At 54.8% G+C, this 17,422-nt stretch overlaps 1 protein-coding gene across 4 annotated transcripts; it reads right to left on the bottom strand.

Moving 5' to 3' along the window:
- Positions 1 to 1,608: 1,608 nt before the first annotated feature.
- On the bottom strand, positions 1,609 to 17,388 carry FLOT2 (flotillin 2). Of its 4 annotated transcripts, none has more exons than XM_055325311.1 (11): positions 17,211 to 17,388; positions 11,821 to 11,902; positions 8,551 to 8,641; positions 5,179 to 5,302; positions 4,670 to 4,788; positions 4,447 to 4,560; positions 4,226 to 4,345; positions 3,928 to 4,142; positions 3,346 to 3,529; positions 2,911 to 3,060; positions 1,609 to 2,832 (listed from the first exon to the last, which is right to left on the bottom strand). In XM_055325311.1, the coding sequence occupies exons 1-11, from the start codon at positions 17,257 to 17,259 to the stop codon at positions 2,794 to 2,796; spliced, it is 1,287 nt and encodes a 428-aa protein (XP_055181286.1). In that variant the 5' UTR covers positions 17,260 to 17,388; the 3' UTR covers positions 1,609 to 2,793. The 4 variants fall into 4 exon arrangements, with proteins under 4 accessions (XP_055181286.1, XP_055181278.1, XP_055181294.1 ...); XM_055325303.1 differs by lacking the exon at positions 8,551 to 8,641 and adding an exon at positions 6,290 to 6,380 and having other exon boundaries at positions 17,211 to 17,387; XM_055325319.1 differs by lacking the exons at positions 8,551 to 8,641; positions 11,821 to 11,902 and adding an exon at positions 6,290 to 6,380 and having other exon boundaries at positions 17,211 to 17,383.
- Positions 17,389 to 17,422: the final 34 nt, after the last annotated feature.

Genomic DNA, 17,422 nt, shown 5'->3' on the forward strand with positions numbered 1-17,422 from the left:
TGAACTCATTTTTGTATATGCAGTGAAGTAGAGGTTGTTATTGAATTTTTCCCCCACACGGACACACTTTTTTCCAGCACTTTTTTTTTTTTAAAGATTTTGTTTATTTATTCATAGAGACACAGGAAGAGAGAGAGAGAGAGAGAGAGGCAGAGACACAGACAGAGGGAGAAGCAGGCTCCATGCAGGGAGCCTGACGTGGGACTCGATCCAGGGTCTCCAGGATCATGCCCTGGGCTGTAGGCGGTGCTAAACCACTGAGCCACCCGGGATGCCCACCCCCATGTCATTCTTCTTTCAAAAGCCTTCTGTAGGGATTCCTGGGTGGCTCAGTGGTTTAGTGCCTGCCTTCGGCCCAGGGCATGATCCTGGAGTCCTGGGACCAAGTCCCGCATTGGGCTCCCTGCATGGAGCCTGCTTCTCCCTCTGCCTGTGTCTCTGCCTGCCTGGCTCTCTCTCTCTCAAAAACAAACAAACAAACAAACAAACAAAAAAAAAAAAAAAAACAAAAACAAACAAACAAAAAAAAACGCCTTCTGTAGTTTCTTACCTCAGAGTCAAGGCCAAAATATAACCCACTAAGGTTCCACATGATCTGCAAACAGGTTTCCATCCTGACCTCACCCACTACCATTCTCCCTGCAGCTCATTCACTTGCTTCCAGATACACTGTCCTTGCTCGTCTTTGGTCACACCACACACACATTCTATCTCAGAGACTTTGGACATGTAACTCTTCACTCATGGCGCATTTCTTTACTTTCATCAGTGCTACTTTCTCAATGAGGCCTTCCTTTGACATGCTAAAATTTCACTTGCCCCCAAACTTGCTGTTCTTTACCTCCATGTGAATGTAAGCTCTAAAAGCTAGGGCTTTGTATGGTTCACTGCAGTCTCCGCACCATGTAGGGCAATGACTGGCACACAGCAGACATTATGTAAGTTTGTAACAAATAAGAATACAAACAAAGCCTGGAACACCTGGGTGGCTCAGCAGTTGAGTGTCTGCCTTTGGCCCAGGGGGTGATCCTGGAGTCCCACATCGGGCTCCCTGCATGGAGCCTGCTTCTTCTTTTTTTTTTTTTTTTTTTTTTTTGGAGCCTGCTTCTCTCTCTGCCTATATCTCTGCCTTTCTCTCTGTGTCACTCATGAATAAATAAATAAAAATCTTTAAAATAAATAAATAAAATCTTAAAAAAAAAAAAGGTTATGAAAGCCCTGAGAGGTGAAGTTACTTGCTCAAGATCACACACGTGATAGCAGTCTGACCTCAAAGTTCATGGTCTTAAGCCTGAAAAATGGGCTTCATTACCGAGTGGGGCTGAGGACCTGCAAAGAAGTGTGGTGAATCCAGCAGCTCCCCCATCTTCTGTCTACAAAGGAGCCAGGTCTCCCAAGGCTCTCATCTGGGAGGAACACCTGGGCCAGTGGCCTCCCAGCTCCAGGGGCAGTACTGGGGACACGGCCAGTGTGCTGATGCCCCCCAGTGGCTGTCATGGGGAAGAACAGACAAAGCGTAGCCTTTAGGCTGAATGGGCATATGGGTAAGGGACCCAGTTAGTCCTTGCTTTCTAGTCTCCCCCTTCACAGAAGACACAATACAGGGCATAGGCATAACAGATCTTTATTTTACTAGAAGGGACAGGCAGCGGGGCAGTGCAGCATCCAAGCCCCAGACCCGACATGCAGCATCCACATGCAGGAACAGCTACACAGGCTGGGGCAGAGCCAGAAGTGGGAGACTGGAACCAACGGACACCCACAGCACCCCTGCCAGGATGCTTGGGCCCTGGGCTCTTCTGTCTCTGCTAGCGCAAGGAGACAGAGGACTGGACTGCTTCCCCATGGCTGGAACCCTATCACTCTGGTCAGAAGGAAAGATGGCATAAGGGGTATGGAGTCTGGCCAGTCTACAGCACTCAATTCTGTACATGGTTGGCACAGCCCTAACCACTGGAAGGGCCTAGCCCAATGTCCAGGACAGCGCAGCCCTAGTAGGAAGAGGGTCTAGACACCTTCCAGTCTCCAACAGAGCTAGACCCAGATCCCAGGAAGGCTTAACAGAGTTGGGACCAAGCCCTACTCCACCTAGTAGGGACATGTCCATGAAGGGGACTTCCCTGAGCACGAGCAGGGGCCTCCTAAGGCAGTAGTAAAGTGAGGGAGCTGCTATAGACAGGAGGCCTTGCCCCTGTGCCCCTAGGTGGGGAGAGAGAGGTAAGGTATGAGAGCAGGCCTGGGGCTGGGGAGGGCAGTGGCCAGCTAGGCCTCGGGGGTCGGAATGGGAGAGGCTGGGGACTTCCTGGGGTAGGGCCAGGAAGACCAGGCCAGGAGAGGAGAGGGTGGCCATCCTACCCAGACCCTCTGCACCCATGCCGAGTTTTGGCAAGGGCCACAGGGAGGATGGACGATGCACAGAGCACTTCAAGGCACCAGGATTCTGAGGAGCAGCAGGGCTACTACCCCCCACAGACAGTGATTATAATAAACAACTTCAGCCTAAACTACATGATGTGTAGGGGGGGAGCAGAGACAGAGACAGATAGATGAAGGAAGAGATGTACAGAGGTGGACACGAGGTGGGGGAGACAGACCTGATGAGTGTGGCAGTGGAAGTGAAGGTGTGGGAAGGAAAAAGAGAAAAGGAGATGGCCAGAGACAGGAGAGAAGGGAAGACAGCCAGAGAGGGCCTGAACACGCAGCACCTCTGGTCCCTACAAAATAAGGCACCAGAGTCAGTAACGCTCCCGTTGTCGCTGTGGTAGTAAAACGGCTGCTGAGGGGTACAGGCCTTCATGCCTGTGCACCGGTGGCCTTCTTGATCAGGGGTATCTGCAAGGAGGGGAGACGCCATGAGGCCTCGGCTCTGGGGCCTGGGATGGCTCCACATGCAGCTAGCTGGGTGCTCACCTTGGATAGGTCCACGCCAGTGAGGGCATGCACAGAGGCAGGCAGCTCCGCCAGTAGTCGGTTTACTTCTGATGTCACCTTGCTATTGTCCCCACTGAGGACCACAATCTCATCGACTTTGGTCAGTGGGGCAGCGATTTTGGCAGCAATCTAGGAAGCAGGGTGGGGTGGGAGGAGAGCATGCTCTGACTCTGTCCATCTGCCCTGTCCGGTATCTTTCCCACCTTCTCCTACCCCACCCAACCCCAACGCAGCCTGGGTGGCTCTTATTTGAAAGCCATGGTCAGGGAGACCCAGTGGGCCAGGTGAGTCTGTGCCTGTTGTAGGGTTCCTGCCCTGCTGCTGAGTACTTCTGCATTCAATGCTTCTGGCCAGCCTGTGGCTGTGCTCCTGACAAGGCCCCCTCAGACCCACCCCAGGGCGGGGGGGCCTCACCTGGGGCAGGGCCTCCAGCACCAGTGCCATCTTGGCTGCATCCCCGTATTTCTGGTAGGCCTCAGCCTTGAGCTTCATTCGCTCGGCCTCTGCTTTGCCCATCGCCTCGATGACTGCTGCCTCCGCCTCACCGATTTTGCGGATTTTCTCGGCCTCTGCCTGTGCTAAGAGGACCTGCTTCACCCTGCAGGAATTCAGGCCGAGCAGGATCAGTGCCAAGTGCCAGGGCTTCTCAAGCCCTCTGCCCTGCTGGGTGTCGGGGTGGGGAACCTAGGAAGGGAGCTAGCTACCCTGGCCTTCTGGCTCTGGCCAGGGGGAGGCCACTGGCTACTGGATGAAAGGTGAGAGGGGGCTAGCCAGTATGCCCACTGAGCCAAGTACCATACCAGGCCCTGGAGCCCCCTTTATCTCATCTAGTCTTCCCAGCACCATTCCCACGGGGGAGGCAGGTCACCATTCCCACAGTCAGAAAGCAGGCACAGGAAGAAGTGGCTTCCAAACTGGGACTGGGAAAGCTGATGGTGTGTGTGGACGACAGGGGAGCTCGACTACTTCCCACCCCTCCACAGCCAGGGTGCTCACTTTTCACCCTCGGCGATCTGCTGGATGCGGTGGGCCTCAGCCTCGGCGGGGCGGCGCACCGTGGCAATGAGTTCCTTGTCCGTGCGAAGGATCTCTTGTGCCTCCACTGCGATCTGCTTCTTGCGCTGTACAACCTCAATCTCAATCTCTTCCTGCCGGATCTTCTGCTGCTCCCGGGCCCCTTGCAACTCATAGGCCAGCTGGGCCTCAGCGGTCTGTGGCAGGAGGATGGGTAGGAAATTAGAGGCTGGCTGCCAGGCCCCTAAGCCCCAACCTGGGATACCTGATGGCGCCTCACCTTGATGTTGACTTCCTCACTGAAAGCTGACTTCTGTAGCTCAAAGGCTCGCTTGGAGTCGGCAATCTTGGTGTCTGCCATGAACTTCACATCCAGCATCTCCTTCTTGCACTCTGCTTCCTGGCAACAACAAGGGCAGGTGCTGAGGGCCCCCCAGGCAACCAGGGCCCTGCCGCCCCTGAGAATCCTGGCCCCAGGGGCAGGAAGGAAAGCTGGTGTACCCTGATGCCTGCATCTCGCTCGGCCTCGGCCACCCCAATGTCGGCATCTCTCTGTACCACAGCGGTCTGCGTCTTGCCCAAGGAGCTCAGGTAGTCCACTTTGTCATACACGTCCTGGGAGGGAAGGGGGAGTCATCCTTGGGAGTTGTAATAGGCACAAAAGTGCCAAGCACCCAGAGGGGCATGTGGGGAAGTGGGCTGCAGCCTTCCCATCTCATGTCACCTTAATGGTAAAGCTGAGGATCTCAATGCCCATGCGGCCGACGTCAGGAGCCGCCACCTCCCGCACCAGCTTGGCAAACTGGTCTCGGTCCTGATAAATCTGCTCCACGGTCAGGGTTCCTGGGGACAGAGCAATCACAGGCTGGCTTTCTGGCAGCCCAGCCCACTGGGACAGGGAAGAGGCATGCAAGTAGCGGTCTGTTTGCACACATTGTACAGTCTGAGCTGGGTCTTCCTGGGGTTTCTTCTTCACAGCATTTGACACTGAGTCACCTCCTGCAGAGCCCAGGCTGGATGAGGAAAGTGTCCCAAGCAATCCCAGGTGCCTGATCAGACTGGCAGCCCCTGCCCCCCGTACCAATGCCTTCCCCTTCCCTCAGGTCCCTGAAGTTTTGAAAGAGAGTCTTGGTGGGAATGCCATGCCCTGGGCCCCTCCCTGGCCTGGGTTTGGAGAGCCTGTGAGGTTCCTCAAAGGCAGCAGAGGTGTCTGGGGGCAGGGCAGGGCCTTACCGAGGATGGAGCGCAGGTGGCCCTCCAGGGTCTGCAGGACGACGTTCTTAATGTCCTGCACATTCTTGCCCAGAAACTGCTCACAGGCCACTGCCAGAAGCTCCTTCTCCGTCATGATCTTCACCTGCCAGTGGTCACAGAGGTGCCTGAACCAGGCTGGAGGGGGGCAGGTGGAGGCCCCAGACCCAGAGGAGTGGAGGATGGTGGCTGTGTCCCTCCCCTCCTTGTTCAGACTGGGAGGCCTAGGGGCCAGGAGGGGGTAGTCTGGCTGAGGCCTCTAGTGGGGAGAGCATACAAGGAATTCTGACACATTTTATCTTCAATGGCAGCCTCAGGCCTAGACATGGCCTTTCTGCTTGGGGCTCATCTCCCCACCCCTCAGCCCACTCACTGTTCCCTCATTAGCCAACTCCCCCCCATAGGTTCCCCACAGGTAGGAGACCTGGAAGCTGAGAGGCAGAGAGGGTGAAAAGGAGAATGAGCAATAGGGACACAGATATACAGACTAGGGAAGGTCGCCTAGACAGGGCAGGAGACAGGTCCAGGGGGACGTCACTGAGGTGGGGTGTCTTCTGGCCTTTCCTTCCCGAAGTCCTAAACCAACCACTCCCTCACCAGAGGCCTATTAACTCGGTTGCACCTTGTTGCCCTGTGAAGTCTAGAGTGGGAAGTCCCTCACTCAGACCCCGAGCTGGGAATAGAATACTAAGCAACCTCCGAGAGAGCTCCTCTGCCTCGTGTGGCCTTGCCCTCTGGTCCCCACCCTTTTAGACCCCCTACCCAGAGAATAGGGAAGGCCTGGATTCTGGGACATGGCCCTTCCAACACCTGCAAAGAATAGGGTGGGGTTAGTGAGACAGGAGCCCTCAGCACTGGTTCTGTCCCTCGTGGGCCCGCTGAGGAGAGAAGGGGTATCTGTTAGTCCTGCTGAGTAGCCAAGGGGCCGAGTGAGCACGTTCCAGTGGTGATGACCCTCTCTTGGAAGGGGGCTGGGGGCGGGGGCACTGGAGAGAGACTGCCCCTGGCTGCTGTCCTCTCCTCCTCCCCCCACACCCCAGCACAAGGACGAGGCAGCTCAATGGACATGCGCGGGGCTGCTGAGTTACTATACCTGGGCGACACCCGTCACAGTTAAAGCTACCCCCTCGGCCGTCTCTACGTCCTCGCAGCGGGGCTGCAACGTCATAATCTCTAGGGAAATCCTGCCAAGAAATGCAAAACAGGGGCATGGGTCTGGGGGCCCAGGGTCTGGGGTGTGGGAAGAGTCCAATATCTCACTGCTCCAGCTGGGACAGGCCAGGGATCCTGCTGCAGAGGGTGGGGAGGATGCTTTGAGGGGCTGTAGTCAGGAGTATGTGAAAAGATGGGTGCGAAGGCAGAGCAGTGTGGGTGCAATGTGCTACCCATGGCACACATGTCTTTTGCTCAGATCAGCCTGGCTTGCAGCACGGGGAAAGAAGTAGAGAAGTGGTAGTGGGAGGTCTGGGTCAGTGGGGAGGGTCCAGGTGTAGCTGTGTGTGTGGGGGTGTGGGGGTGTGGATGTGTGTGTGTCCTGGGAATGACATGCAAGTGCTGGTACTCCAGGCTGTGCTGTGCAGGTTGTCCACAGGTGCCATGTGAACATCCCTCAGGGGCCTTCACCTGTTCACCAGGTCTGCTCAGTACCCCAAGATGCCTTGGGAGGCTGCCCAGAAACCTCTGCCTACTAGCTAGGTATGCTAGGAGTATGCTAGACCAAGATGCTGGACCAAGATGGAGGTGATCCTGTGTCAGCCTCCTGTCAGGGAAGTCCTGCTCAGTCCCTTCATCTGGCATCAGGTTTGACCTGAAGCCTATCCTCTGGGGTTGGGCCCAGGTGGCTCAAGTAGGGAATGAGGGCTGAGGTCACACCAGGGCTTCCTGGCCCAGACAGTCTCAAGGGTCCACATCACTTAGCTTAAAAGGGATGTGGACATTTGCAGTTGTTCCAACTAGGTAGCAGTTTGGAGAGGGAGTGGGGTTGCTTTAGCTAGAGGTGGAGGGAGGCCGGGACCCTACCTGTTCCCTGCAAAGTGCTCTGAGCTGCTCAGGCCTCTGTGCTGAAGCCTGTCCACCTGAGGCTACAAGGAGTGGATGAGGTGGGGATGATTCCCTTCCTGAGTGGAGCCAGCAGGATAGGTGAGGAAGAGAGAGGTGGTCTAGGGTTTTGCCCGAGGAGCCTGAAGGGCAATTTCATACAAGTGAAGGGAATGGGTAAGATGATGGTTAGGGCTCTTCCAGTCTGAGGACACATAATGAAGGCTCTGAGGGGGCAGGGGCTTTCTGATGTTCACTGCAGCATCCACAGTGCCAGGAACTGGGAAGGAGCTCAAGAGAGAGCTGATGAGTGAAGCAATGAAGGTGAATGCCTGCACAGCACAAGGAGAGTGCTGGGAGGCACCAAACACCCCAGCTCGGGAGAGGGTTTCACTGGCTACAGCCACATGGCAACGAAGAGTGAGACATCAACGGTCACTAGCTTTTCCAAGTGAGACTGGATTCACGATAAAGCTTGGGTTTCTCTGGCACTTCTTCTTCTTTTCGGTAGGTGCTATGCCCAGTGTACAGCCTAACACTGGGCTTGAACTTAGGACCCTGAGATCAAGAGCTGAGCTGAGATCAAGAGTCAGACACTCAGCTGACTGAATCACCCAGGGCTGCCCCTCTGCAGCACTTCTTTTCCAAAAATCCCAGAGTCCTCATCTTTCTTTACCTGCCTTTCCCATATACCTACAAAGCACAGAGAGGACAGGATTCCCAATTTTACACGTAAGGAAACTAAAACTAATGATAAGAGATTTCCTCAAAGGCTTTTGCACAAAAATTAGGGGCAGGGAAAAGCCAGGACTCATTTTGCTAAGGCCTGTCAAGGAGATCAGAGGAGGCCAAGGTGCTAGTAGAACAGAAGTTTTCAGGGGACCTGTCTCTGGCCTTGTGAGGAAGAGTGCTAGGGCTTGACATGTCAGCACAGACAGGTCGGGCTGGCAAGAGAGCTCCACAGTGCCTGGAGTGGCTGGACTGAACCCTCTCTACCCAGACAGCCTAGTTCTGGCACATAGGGCACTGTGTCTCCTGCCTCAACTTACCCTTTGGCATCCAAGGACACCCACTGGCAGACTTGGGCAGAGCTTCCAGAATCCCTTGCTCTTTCCCCACTAGCAGCCCCAGTGGGTGAGGGCAAGGGAGCTGGGGATCTATAGGGGTCCATCCTGGTACCCAGAGCAGCACAGCTGGGAGCAGAGGGGAGGGAGGCACATTCTCAGGAGGAGAGTCCATCCAGTTCCTGCCTGCCAGGCCCCGCAGGGCAGGAAGAGAGAAGGTTAGACACAGAGGAGGAAGCAGGTGGGTTATTACCTGTGCAACCCCTGTTACGAATAGCGGGACCCCCTCCGACGTCTCAATATTCTCACAGCGACACAGGATGGTCATAACCTCCAGAGACAGTCTGAGGAGCAGCCAGGGGGAGGGAGAGGTAGGGACAGGAGGGGTAGGAGGGGACACAGCAAACACACACAGTGGTTACCAGACAAGCAATGATGCCTGATGCCTGGGGGCAGGGGAGGCTGCTCTTCGTACTCTAGCCTTCTCCTGCCAGCTCGGCCTAGGACTATAGGGGGACATAAGAAACCCCCTTGCTGGCCTGAGGCCTCTGAATATCTTCCCTAGCCCCCATACCCGCCTGGGAGGAGCTGCTGGGCTGGGGGAAAAGCCTGCTGATGCCCTGGGCCTATGACCTGAGATGGGAAGGCCTGTGAGCTGGGTGCCCAGGTGGCCCACCACCTCACTTTCCCAGGACAGTTCTGGCACAGTCTGGGAGACTCAGCCTCAGCTCTACCTTCTAAACACAGGCAAACCTGTGTTTCCAGAAATTGGGCAGGAGGTGCCATGCTGGGGATTAATGAGCCACGGCAAATACTTAATCCTGCTTGGGTTTGTGCTATATATCACTAAGAAGGCAATTTTGGCCCAGGAAAGCCTCCTCCCCCACTCCCCCCCAAAAAAACAACAAACGCTGGGATTTTCTGATTTGGAGGGCTAAGTGTCAAGGGAGGCTGAAGGAGGAAGTGTGTCCCTGCCAGGATACTCACAGGGACAACTGGGAGGTGATGGAATAGTTCACTTTGGAATTTCCAAAGCTGGGCATAGGCAGAGGAGAATTATGGCAAAAAAAGCAAAGTGCCTTGTGCAGCTGCTCAGCCCACCCCAGCCGACCCTCCCTATGCAGCACATGTGTGTGAGTGGTGCGGGATGTGTGTGTGCAGGGTGGCTGGGCAGAAGCTAGGCTGTGCGCAGTGTGGGATGTTTCCTGAGACCAGAGGAAGGGAGGGCAGTGGCTGAGGACAAAGGAGCAGAGGCAGGTGGACCAGGGGATGGGAGCAGTAGGCCATGAGGAGCCCTGCCCTTACCTGTCAGAGGGGCTCTGGCCATGCAGACATGCAAAGGCTGCCTTCAGTCAAGCCCCTAATACTAGCACTCTTGGGTTGAGAGGACTCTATGCCTGGCTCAGACAGGAACCCACCAAGCTCTCTTCTGGGGAAGGAGGCGAGAGGGAGAGAGGAGAGAGGGAGGGAAGGAAGGAGGGAAGACAGGAGGCTGCAGCTCAGATGCCAGAGGTGGAGGATTCCCTCAGGTAAGGGAGAGAGCTGCCACGTGAGGGCCTCAGGATGGTACAGGACATGGCAGCAAAGTGCAGCAGGAGGGACTTCATTGAGCCTGGAGAGGAATGGCTGACAGCGGAGGTGGGGCACATGGAGGGTGGCTGCGGAAAGGGAGGCTTGGAATTCAGGCTGGATTAAAAACCTCTACTTTGGGATCCCTGGGTGGCTCAGTGGTTTAGCGCCGCCTGTAGCCCAGGGGCTGATCCAGGAGTCCCAGGATCGAGTCCCATATCGGGCTCCCTGCAGGGAGCCTGCTTCTCCCTCTGCCTGTGTCTCTGCCCCTCTCTCTCTCTCATGAATAAATAAAATTAAAAAAAAAAAAAAAGCCTCTACTTTGACCAGAGAGGCTCCTGCCGGCCTAGGGAAATATAAGCCCCAGCTTGTAGAGATGTCCTTCATATAGGCCAGGGGTTGGGGAAGGGGCTTCCCTCAGAAACAGGGCCCACGAAGGGCAAGATCTACAGGCTCAGACTCCCCAGCAAGTGGGACCAGAGGGAGAATGCTAAGCCTGGGTTTGTGAGACCAGTTTCCTAGGATGAGGTCCCAAGCCCTCCACTCCTTACTTGCAAACCTGCTGTCAGAGAAGCTCGGCCCCGTCTTGGAGCTCTGCTTCCTGCAGCAAGAAGCAGGAGGGGGTGCCAAGAAGGTAGAAAAAGGGCTCCAGGGATCTTGCCCTAGTGGTGGAGGCCTATGCAGGACAAGTGTCTGGCTTAGCTGCAAACCCTCAGGCCCAGCTGTGTGTCAAGATATTTGGACAAGATACTCTGTGATCACAGGACTGCATGTCCTGTGGGTGGGGTGGCAGTGCCTCTGGAAAGGGTACTCCATGGCTTCTAACAGGCCAACTGGTATACTCAAGAGGGCCTAGCAACCTCCTGAGAGGAAGTTGTGACCAGTATTGGTTACTCTCTGACACTTTTGGCCTTGGGCCCTAACAGTCCCACAGGATCCCTCTATTCAGGTAAAGCAAAGTGAGGAAAGAGAAGAGGAGGTGACTGTGATATCAGTGAGGTTAAAAAGTGGACCTCCTTCCCATGCCCCTGACCCTAGCTGACACCCTTGGCTTCCCTGGGGTCCCAAGCACTGACAGCTCGGTGCAGGCCACAGGGCTTTTCCCCACTGCTTCCCTTTGGGGTGACCACCACTTCCCCTCTCACGCCTTCCCAGTTCGGCTACCCGTTGCCTGGGTCCTGGCCTGGAAGGATCTGGGCCTAGTCAGGAAGGGGGTGATGGTGGAAGAGTGGCTGGCATGCTTCATCTCCTCTTTGGTGAGCAGTGAGGGAGGCAGGAGAGGCCCGGGCCAAGTCTGAGCCTGCTGGGGGTGCTGAGGGTCCTAGGGGAGCTCCCAGGAGAGCCCGCTGAAATGTCCCTTCCCCTGGCGAATCCTTCCAGACTGACTGCAGAGGTCCCGATCTGTTTTGCCTGGCCCAGCACCCATTCCTTAGCTCCCCTCCCCCTGTCTGTAAGCGGCCACTGCCACGGAGCCATAGAGCTGCTTCAGACCGTGGATCCATTCTCTGCTCTTCAGCCATTGCCTGCATTGTCCGGGCTTGCGCAGGCGAGGGCGGGTGTGGGTGGGTAGATCTCTGCAGCCTCTGTGGGTCTCCACAGGGAGGATAATCCAGGCAGGTTTCGTGAATAACCGAGCGAGACTTAGGGAATGAGGATTCTGTGTGGGCGTAACCTTGAACATGGGCGTAACCTCGAATTCTCTGGGACACAAGTGATGTCTCCAGTAGAAAAAAGCATCCCTACTAAGGGGATGGTGCCCAAATGGGCCCCGTGGACCCCTGTGCCACCCATCTCACCTGCTTTTTAGGAGGCCCCACCGCCCAGGATGGAATGTGGCAAGTGGTGGATGCTCCAGCTGACTGTGGGGTGAAGAGGGGGAAGCCTGGAAATCCTTTTCTCCCTTGCCCACTTGGACACCAGTGGGCAAGGCCCCCGGGGGGCCCTGAGCCCTTACCTCTGAGTGTCGGAGATACACCACCAGGCCCAGGCCCAACCGCCAAACACGTACTGTTTATAGTCAGAGCCACAACAGCCCCCTGGAGAGCAAAACAAACCACTGCTGGTCAGTCAGTTCTTGGGTTTGTCTGCCCTGCATCCCTCCAACAGCAATTTTGGCTCTACCCGCTCTGACACTTGACAACTTCCATTGAATGGGTGCTGAGCTTGCACAGAAATGAGAGAGAGTTCTTAAGCCCTGGGAATCTAGTTTGGTGGATGGGTAATTTACATAAAAAGGAGGACATCCTAGAAAAAAAAAAAGGAGAACATCCAATGAATGGTTCTGAATTTGCTTTCAGAGAACAGAAGAAGTCAGTGGGCAGGAGTGAGCAGGAAAAACTTCCATCTTTCATTCAACCATTCATTTAGCAAACAAGCAGAATAGGTTTCTGTGCTAGGGATTCAGAAATGAAGCTACAGTTCCCATCTTGAAGTATGTGGGAAATTTTCCTGAGATAACCATACTACTGTATGATTTCCCTCTTATCAGGGCATGTGCAGGCAGAAAGGGAACACAGGGGGATGAAGGGATGAGGGGCATTGGGAAGCTGATGGGAGGGAGGAATCTTGGAGCCAAGATGGGATCCTTGCTCATGCCTAGCAGACACATCTCAGGAAGGGTGGTTCTCTATTCCCAGGGCTTCAGGATGACTTTGTACCCCTGGGCAGGAGAGTGAATGGAGAAGACAAGGCCTCAAAAAAAGGCCAGCCTGTGGTACCCACAGAAGAAGTAGAGACAAAGGGAGAAGGTTTCAAAAGGAAGTGGTGCCTGAAAACTATAAACTTAACAGAATGTTGCATCTGGCCCCAACTGTAGAAATGTCCGGCATACTGTCTATGCAGAAATGAGAAAAACCAATTCCTGAAATTCTTTTTTTTAAGATTTTCTAATTTATTCATTTGAGAGAAAGAGAGAGCACATAAGCAGGGGAAGGGGTAGAGGAGAGGGAGCAGCAGACTCCCCCTCTGAGGCTGAGCAGGAGCCCCATGTGGGGTTTAATTCCAGGACCTGGAGATCATGACCAGAGCTGTAGGCAGACACTTAACCATCTGAGCCACCCAGGCGCCTCCAATTCTTGAAATTCTTGTTGTGAACTGTCCTGCGAATGCCAAAATTATTCATCAAGTTCAAGAAAAGTTTAGTAAAAGCTAGAGGGGCAGTTTCTTTGCAGTGCAAAAAAAAAAAATGCACAGGAAATAGATGATTCAAAGGAAATGTGATTTGGGAAAAAGCCAATGGGTGTCGTCATTTTCTGTATTCACAAACTTGAGTTTTCAGGAAAGCCTTAGCGTGTGTGCCCCCAAAAGCCGAGGGTTAGGGGTAGTTTCATGTAGCTGGGTCACAGTGTCTCTGAGGACCCACAGCAGAGAGGGCAGATCATAGGGTGTTTCAGGTATCAGGTCAAGAAGCTGTGTGTGTGCGTGTGTGCGTGTATGGTGCGTGTGTGATGGGGGAATCACACAGAGACGGAAGCTGGGGAGCAACAAAATTATATCTACATTTTAGAAACACCACTTTGCACAAGGAAGATGGGGGTGGGGAGGTATAGATTAGGCAGGAGCCTTTTGCAGTGACCTAGGCAAGGCATGATGGCTGATGTCAGAGAGTAAGTTCCAGAGAGATCTTGTCCAAGATAATTTTCTGTGAGGGGGGAAATGTCCTATAGATGCATTGTGTAATATGGCAGCCACTAGCCACATATGCTTAGCTTACTAAGACTTGAAATTTGGCTGGTGTGACTGAAGAACTGATTTTATAATTTAATTACTTTAAATTTAAGTGGCTAGTGGCTACCATATCAGTGCAGCTCTGGAGTCCAGGTCTGAGTGGGTGGTGAAGCCAACAAGGGAAAGAGAGACAACAGAGAGAATGGGGCTGGGGTATTTGGGTGGCTCAGCTGGTTTAAGTGTCTGCTTTTGGCTCGGGTCACAGTCTCGGGGTCCTGGGACTGAGCCCCGTGTCGGGCTCCTTGCTCAGTGGGAAGTCTGCTTCTCCCTCTCCCTCTGCTGTTCCCCCTGCTTCTGTGCTGTCTCTCAAATAAATAAATAAAATTAAAAAACAAAACAACAACAACAAAAAACCCCAGAGAAAACAGGGAACAGAGAGGAGCTCTGCACAGGTGGAGGTGAAAGAATGGGGCCCCGGGAGTGCAGGGCCTCTGGCAGCGTAGATAGCTGGTATCAGAGAAGGCTCACTCAGCTGCCCACCTGGTCCCCGGGGCCTGCCACTCTACCCGGTCACAAGGAGCCCCTCCAGAAGTCCAGGAGCAAAGAGCAGCCCTGCAGTATGAGTAGGGGTGGGAAGAGGAGATCAGTCCAGTTCTCAGTGGTGGAAATACTGGCCCACAGGGCTATAGGCTCAAGGGAAGCTATTGCAGGCTGCTCTGCCCTGGGGAGTGGGGTAAGGAGGCCTCCAGGGGCAAGCAGTCAATCTGAAACCTAAGCCATCTTGGGATCCACAGAAACTGAAAGGGTCACTCTGGCCTGGTGAGGACTGGGGCCTAGCAGCCTCCGGCCAGCTCCAGGGAACTTCTCCATGTGCTAGGGACAGGGGAAGTAGTGGTGGGAAGGGAGGTGAGTGGGGAAGGGGGTGACCACCCTTTATCTTTAACTTAGTCTTTGACCTTGGGAGGAGGCTGTCACCGCTTAAGCTGGGATTTGGCCAAGGACACATGGCCAGGTTCCCAGGGGTAGCAACAACAGGAAGCTGGGTTGGCCAGCCTGCCCCACCCCCAGCAGCCGCCTCCCCTGGAAGGCATCTCTTCCCAATTTCTGGTCATGCTGTCTGAGCACCACTCCCCAAAGAGAACACTTAGGTGCCCCTTCCTTGACCTCCCTTGCTCTCACTCTTTTTAGACCCGGAAGTTTCTCCTAATTTTATCTCACCTTTTCTAACCCAGCTTACTTTCCTTTGCCCTGTCTTCACCCACGCTGAAGAATCATAAAACATCCCACCATAACCTCTGCCCCACTCAGCCCCTCCAGATCCAGCATGGGCTCTTTTCCTCCTCAGAAATACTGCCCTCCTTCCTGCCTCTTTTTTCCTTCTCACTCCTCCAGACAACCATACAAGGGGGATTCAGCCTTTTTTGAGCCACAATCCCCTTTAGTAGTCCAGTAATGCTGGAATGTTCGTAAATGCATAAAATATATAAGAAATGGATTATCTTGAAAGTTGCCAAAGTATCAAAATAACCAAATGCATGATACGTAATACATGATAAATATGTGTGATACAGTAAAACATTAAATAATAAGATCTAGTGGTAGATTTAATAACTAGCTTAACTTCAAAATCCCGATGAGCATGAATGATTTTGAAGGTACAATGCAAAGACTGTGGTGTGGTAGGAAAATACCTACTGATACTATCATGGGTTGTGGATGACATTTACAATATGAAAAAATGCTAAATTTCGATTAAGGTCAGTGACAATAAAAATGCATGTCTCTCCCTATCCAAATGCACAGACCTCTAAACTCTACCCCCAAACCCCAGGTTAAGAACCTCCGACCCTATTGTAGAGATGAGAGAAAAGTGTACAGTGTTTGGATTCCCCTTTTAAATTCCTGACAGTAGAAATTGAGAAAAAAGGTTTTATATTACAGAGTGAAAAAGGGAGGTACGACAACCTGAAAATTTTCCAGCCTTTTCAGGTGGAGAAGATGACCAGAGATGTATCAGCATCCTTCCCAAATTCGGCCTCCAGACTTTGGATGAGGCTTAAGCAGCCAGGTGGGGGCAGGGCTGGGAGTGACTGCTCTGCTCTGCTGGGACTTCGTGTAGGAGAGAGCTGCATCCTTGCTGGATCATCTCAAATCCCCAGGTACTGTTATGCTGAGCACTATTCCCATTCTTCCTTGACTCCACCCTCAATTCTCAGCACAGCCTCTTCTCCTAAAACAGCTTTGAAGCTAGCACTGCACTGGCCTCTGGCCAGAAAACCAGGTTTTCAGCAAGTGGAAGGTACAGAGCCCACGTCAGGTGTTGCTCTCAGTCCTCAGTCTCAAAGCTCTCCACAAGGACAGGACTGGAGCCTTCGTCTCCTCAGCCCAGGGTCTGGGCTTCCAGAGAGAAATTCCACAAGAGAAACAAAGAGCGGTGCAGATTCAGGTTCAAAAAGTCCTCTTTAGGACGGTGGCCTGGGAGATGGGTGCAAGTCTGGTGTCAGTGTTCTCTGACTGGGGGGGGGGGGGGAAGGGGGGGAGTGTCTCCCTCCTAACCCCAAGGCCACTTCTGGTCTTATCTGCTCTTCTTCACAGACCAGGGTCCTGGTCAGGAAGAGTGGAGATTTCCAGTTGCGGTGGACAGACTGATTTTGAGATGCAAACTGAGCCAGAGGCCATGTTCTGTGGTAAAAGTTCCCAACATTTGTCACACCTCCCCAAGGCACAGCTACAAACCCTGGTCTAGTCCACCCCCCCACCCCCCGCTTCTGCGGCCAACCCTAACAACTGGTACACAAGCTGGAAATTGGCAATGGTGGGAAGATCTGAAGGATTCCTGCAGCTCTGGGCCTCTAAGCTGTCAGGAAACAACGCCCCTCCCCGGCACCTGTGAGCTAGGTGTTGCACACGCTGGTGGCTTCAAAGGCTTCAGCCACCTTTCAAGGTACCCAAATACACAATTTAAAAAGCAGCCTGAAGGCAAAGATATCTCTCCCTTTCCCAATTCAGCAGTCCTCCGCAAGCCCCCGCGGAAGCTCCCAGAAATTCTGGAGCCTGTAGCATTTTGCAATCGGCGACACAGCCCAGAGCCCAATTTCTCAACCTGTAGAGGCCGCACCCGCATCTCCGGGGCGGGCAGTGCCAGGAAACCCCAGCAAGCCCCAACCTGCTCAGAATTAACGGGAGCCCAAGGATCCCGGTCCCGGGGCCCCTCCCCAGGCAGGCACCTACCCTCCAAACTGCGAGACCCAGCCCGAGGCCCGGGCGCTGGAATCCAGCCAGACCGCTGCGTTCTGGGAACCACGGCCGCCCGCCCCCCCGCCCCCAGTTCAGGACCCCCTAGGCCACGGTGGAGTAGAGGACAGGAGACTGTGCCCAGGGAGGGGGCAGAGAAAGGAGGGAATAAACACAAGAACACACGCAGGGGGAGGGGGCGTCCCGAGGGCGCGGCAGGCGTGACAATGGGGGATCCCCCTGCAAGGTTCTCAGGCCCAGCGCCGGCGCCCCACTCCCCGCACTGCCCTCCGCGCCCTCCCCTGGCCTAGCCCGTCCCGGCTGGCTCCGCAGCCCCGCCCCCGCCCCGAGCCCCCTCCTCGACCACTGGGAGGGCGCAGCGCGCGCACCCCAACACCCCCCAGCGCCGGCGCGCGGGCCCCACCTCCCTCGCCGCCCTCTCACCTGAGACCACCAGCGCCTCGTTGGGCCCCACTGTGTGGCAATTGCCCATGGCGCCGGCGGGGCAGAGGGCCCGCGGGGACCGCAGGGACCTGACGGCGCCGAGCGCACTGGCGGCCGCGCCCAGCCTATCCCGCCACCCCCAGCGGCCGCCCGCCCGCGCCCCTCCGCGGTCGCAGCCCCGCCGGAAGTGTGGCGGCGGAGGGCGGGGCCGG

This window comes from Nyctereutes procyonoides, unplaced genomic scaffold (genome assembly GCF_905146905.1).
Source record: "Nyctereutes procyonoides isolate TBG_1078 unplaced genomic scaffold, NYPRO_anot_genome, whole genome shotgun sequence".
NCBI classification, from domain to species: Eukaryota; Metazoa; Chordata; class Mammalia; order Carnivora; family Canidae; genus Nyctereutes; species Nyctereutes procyonoides.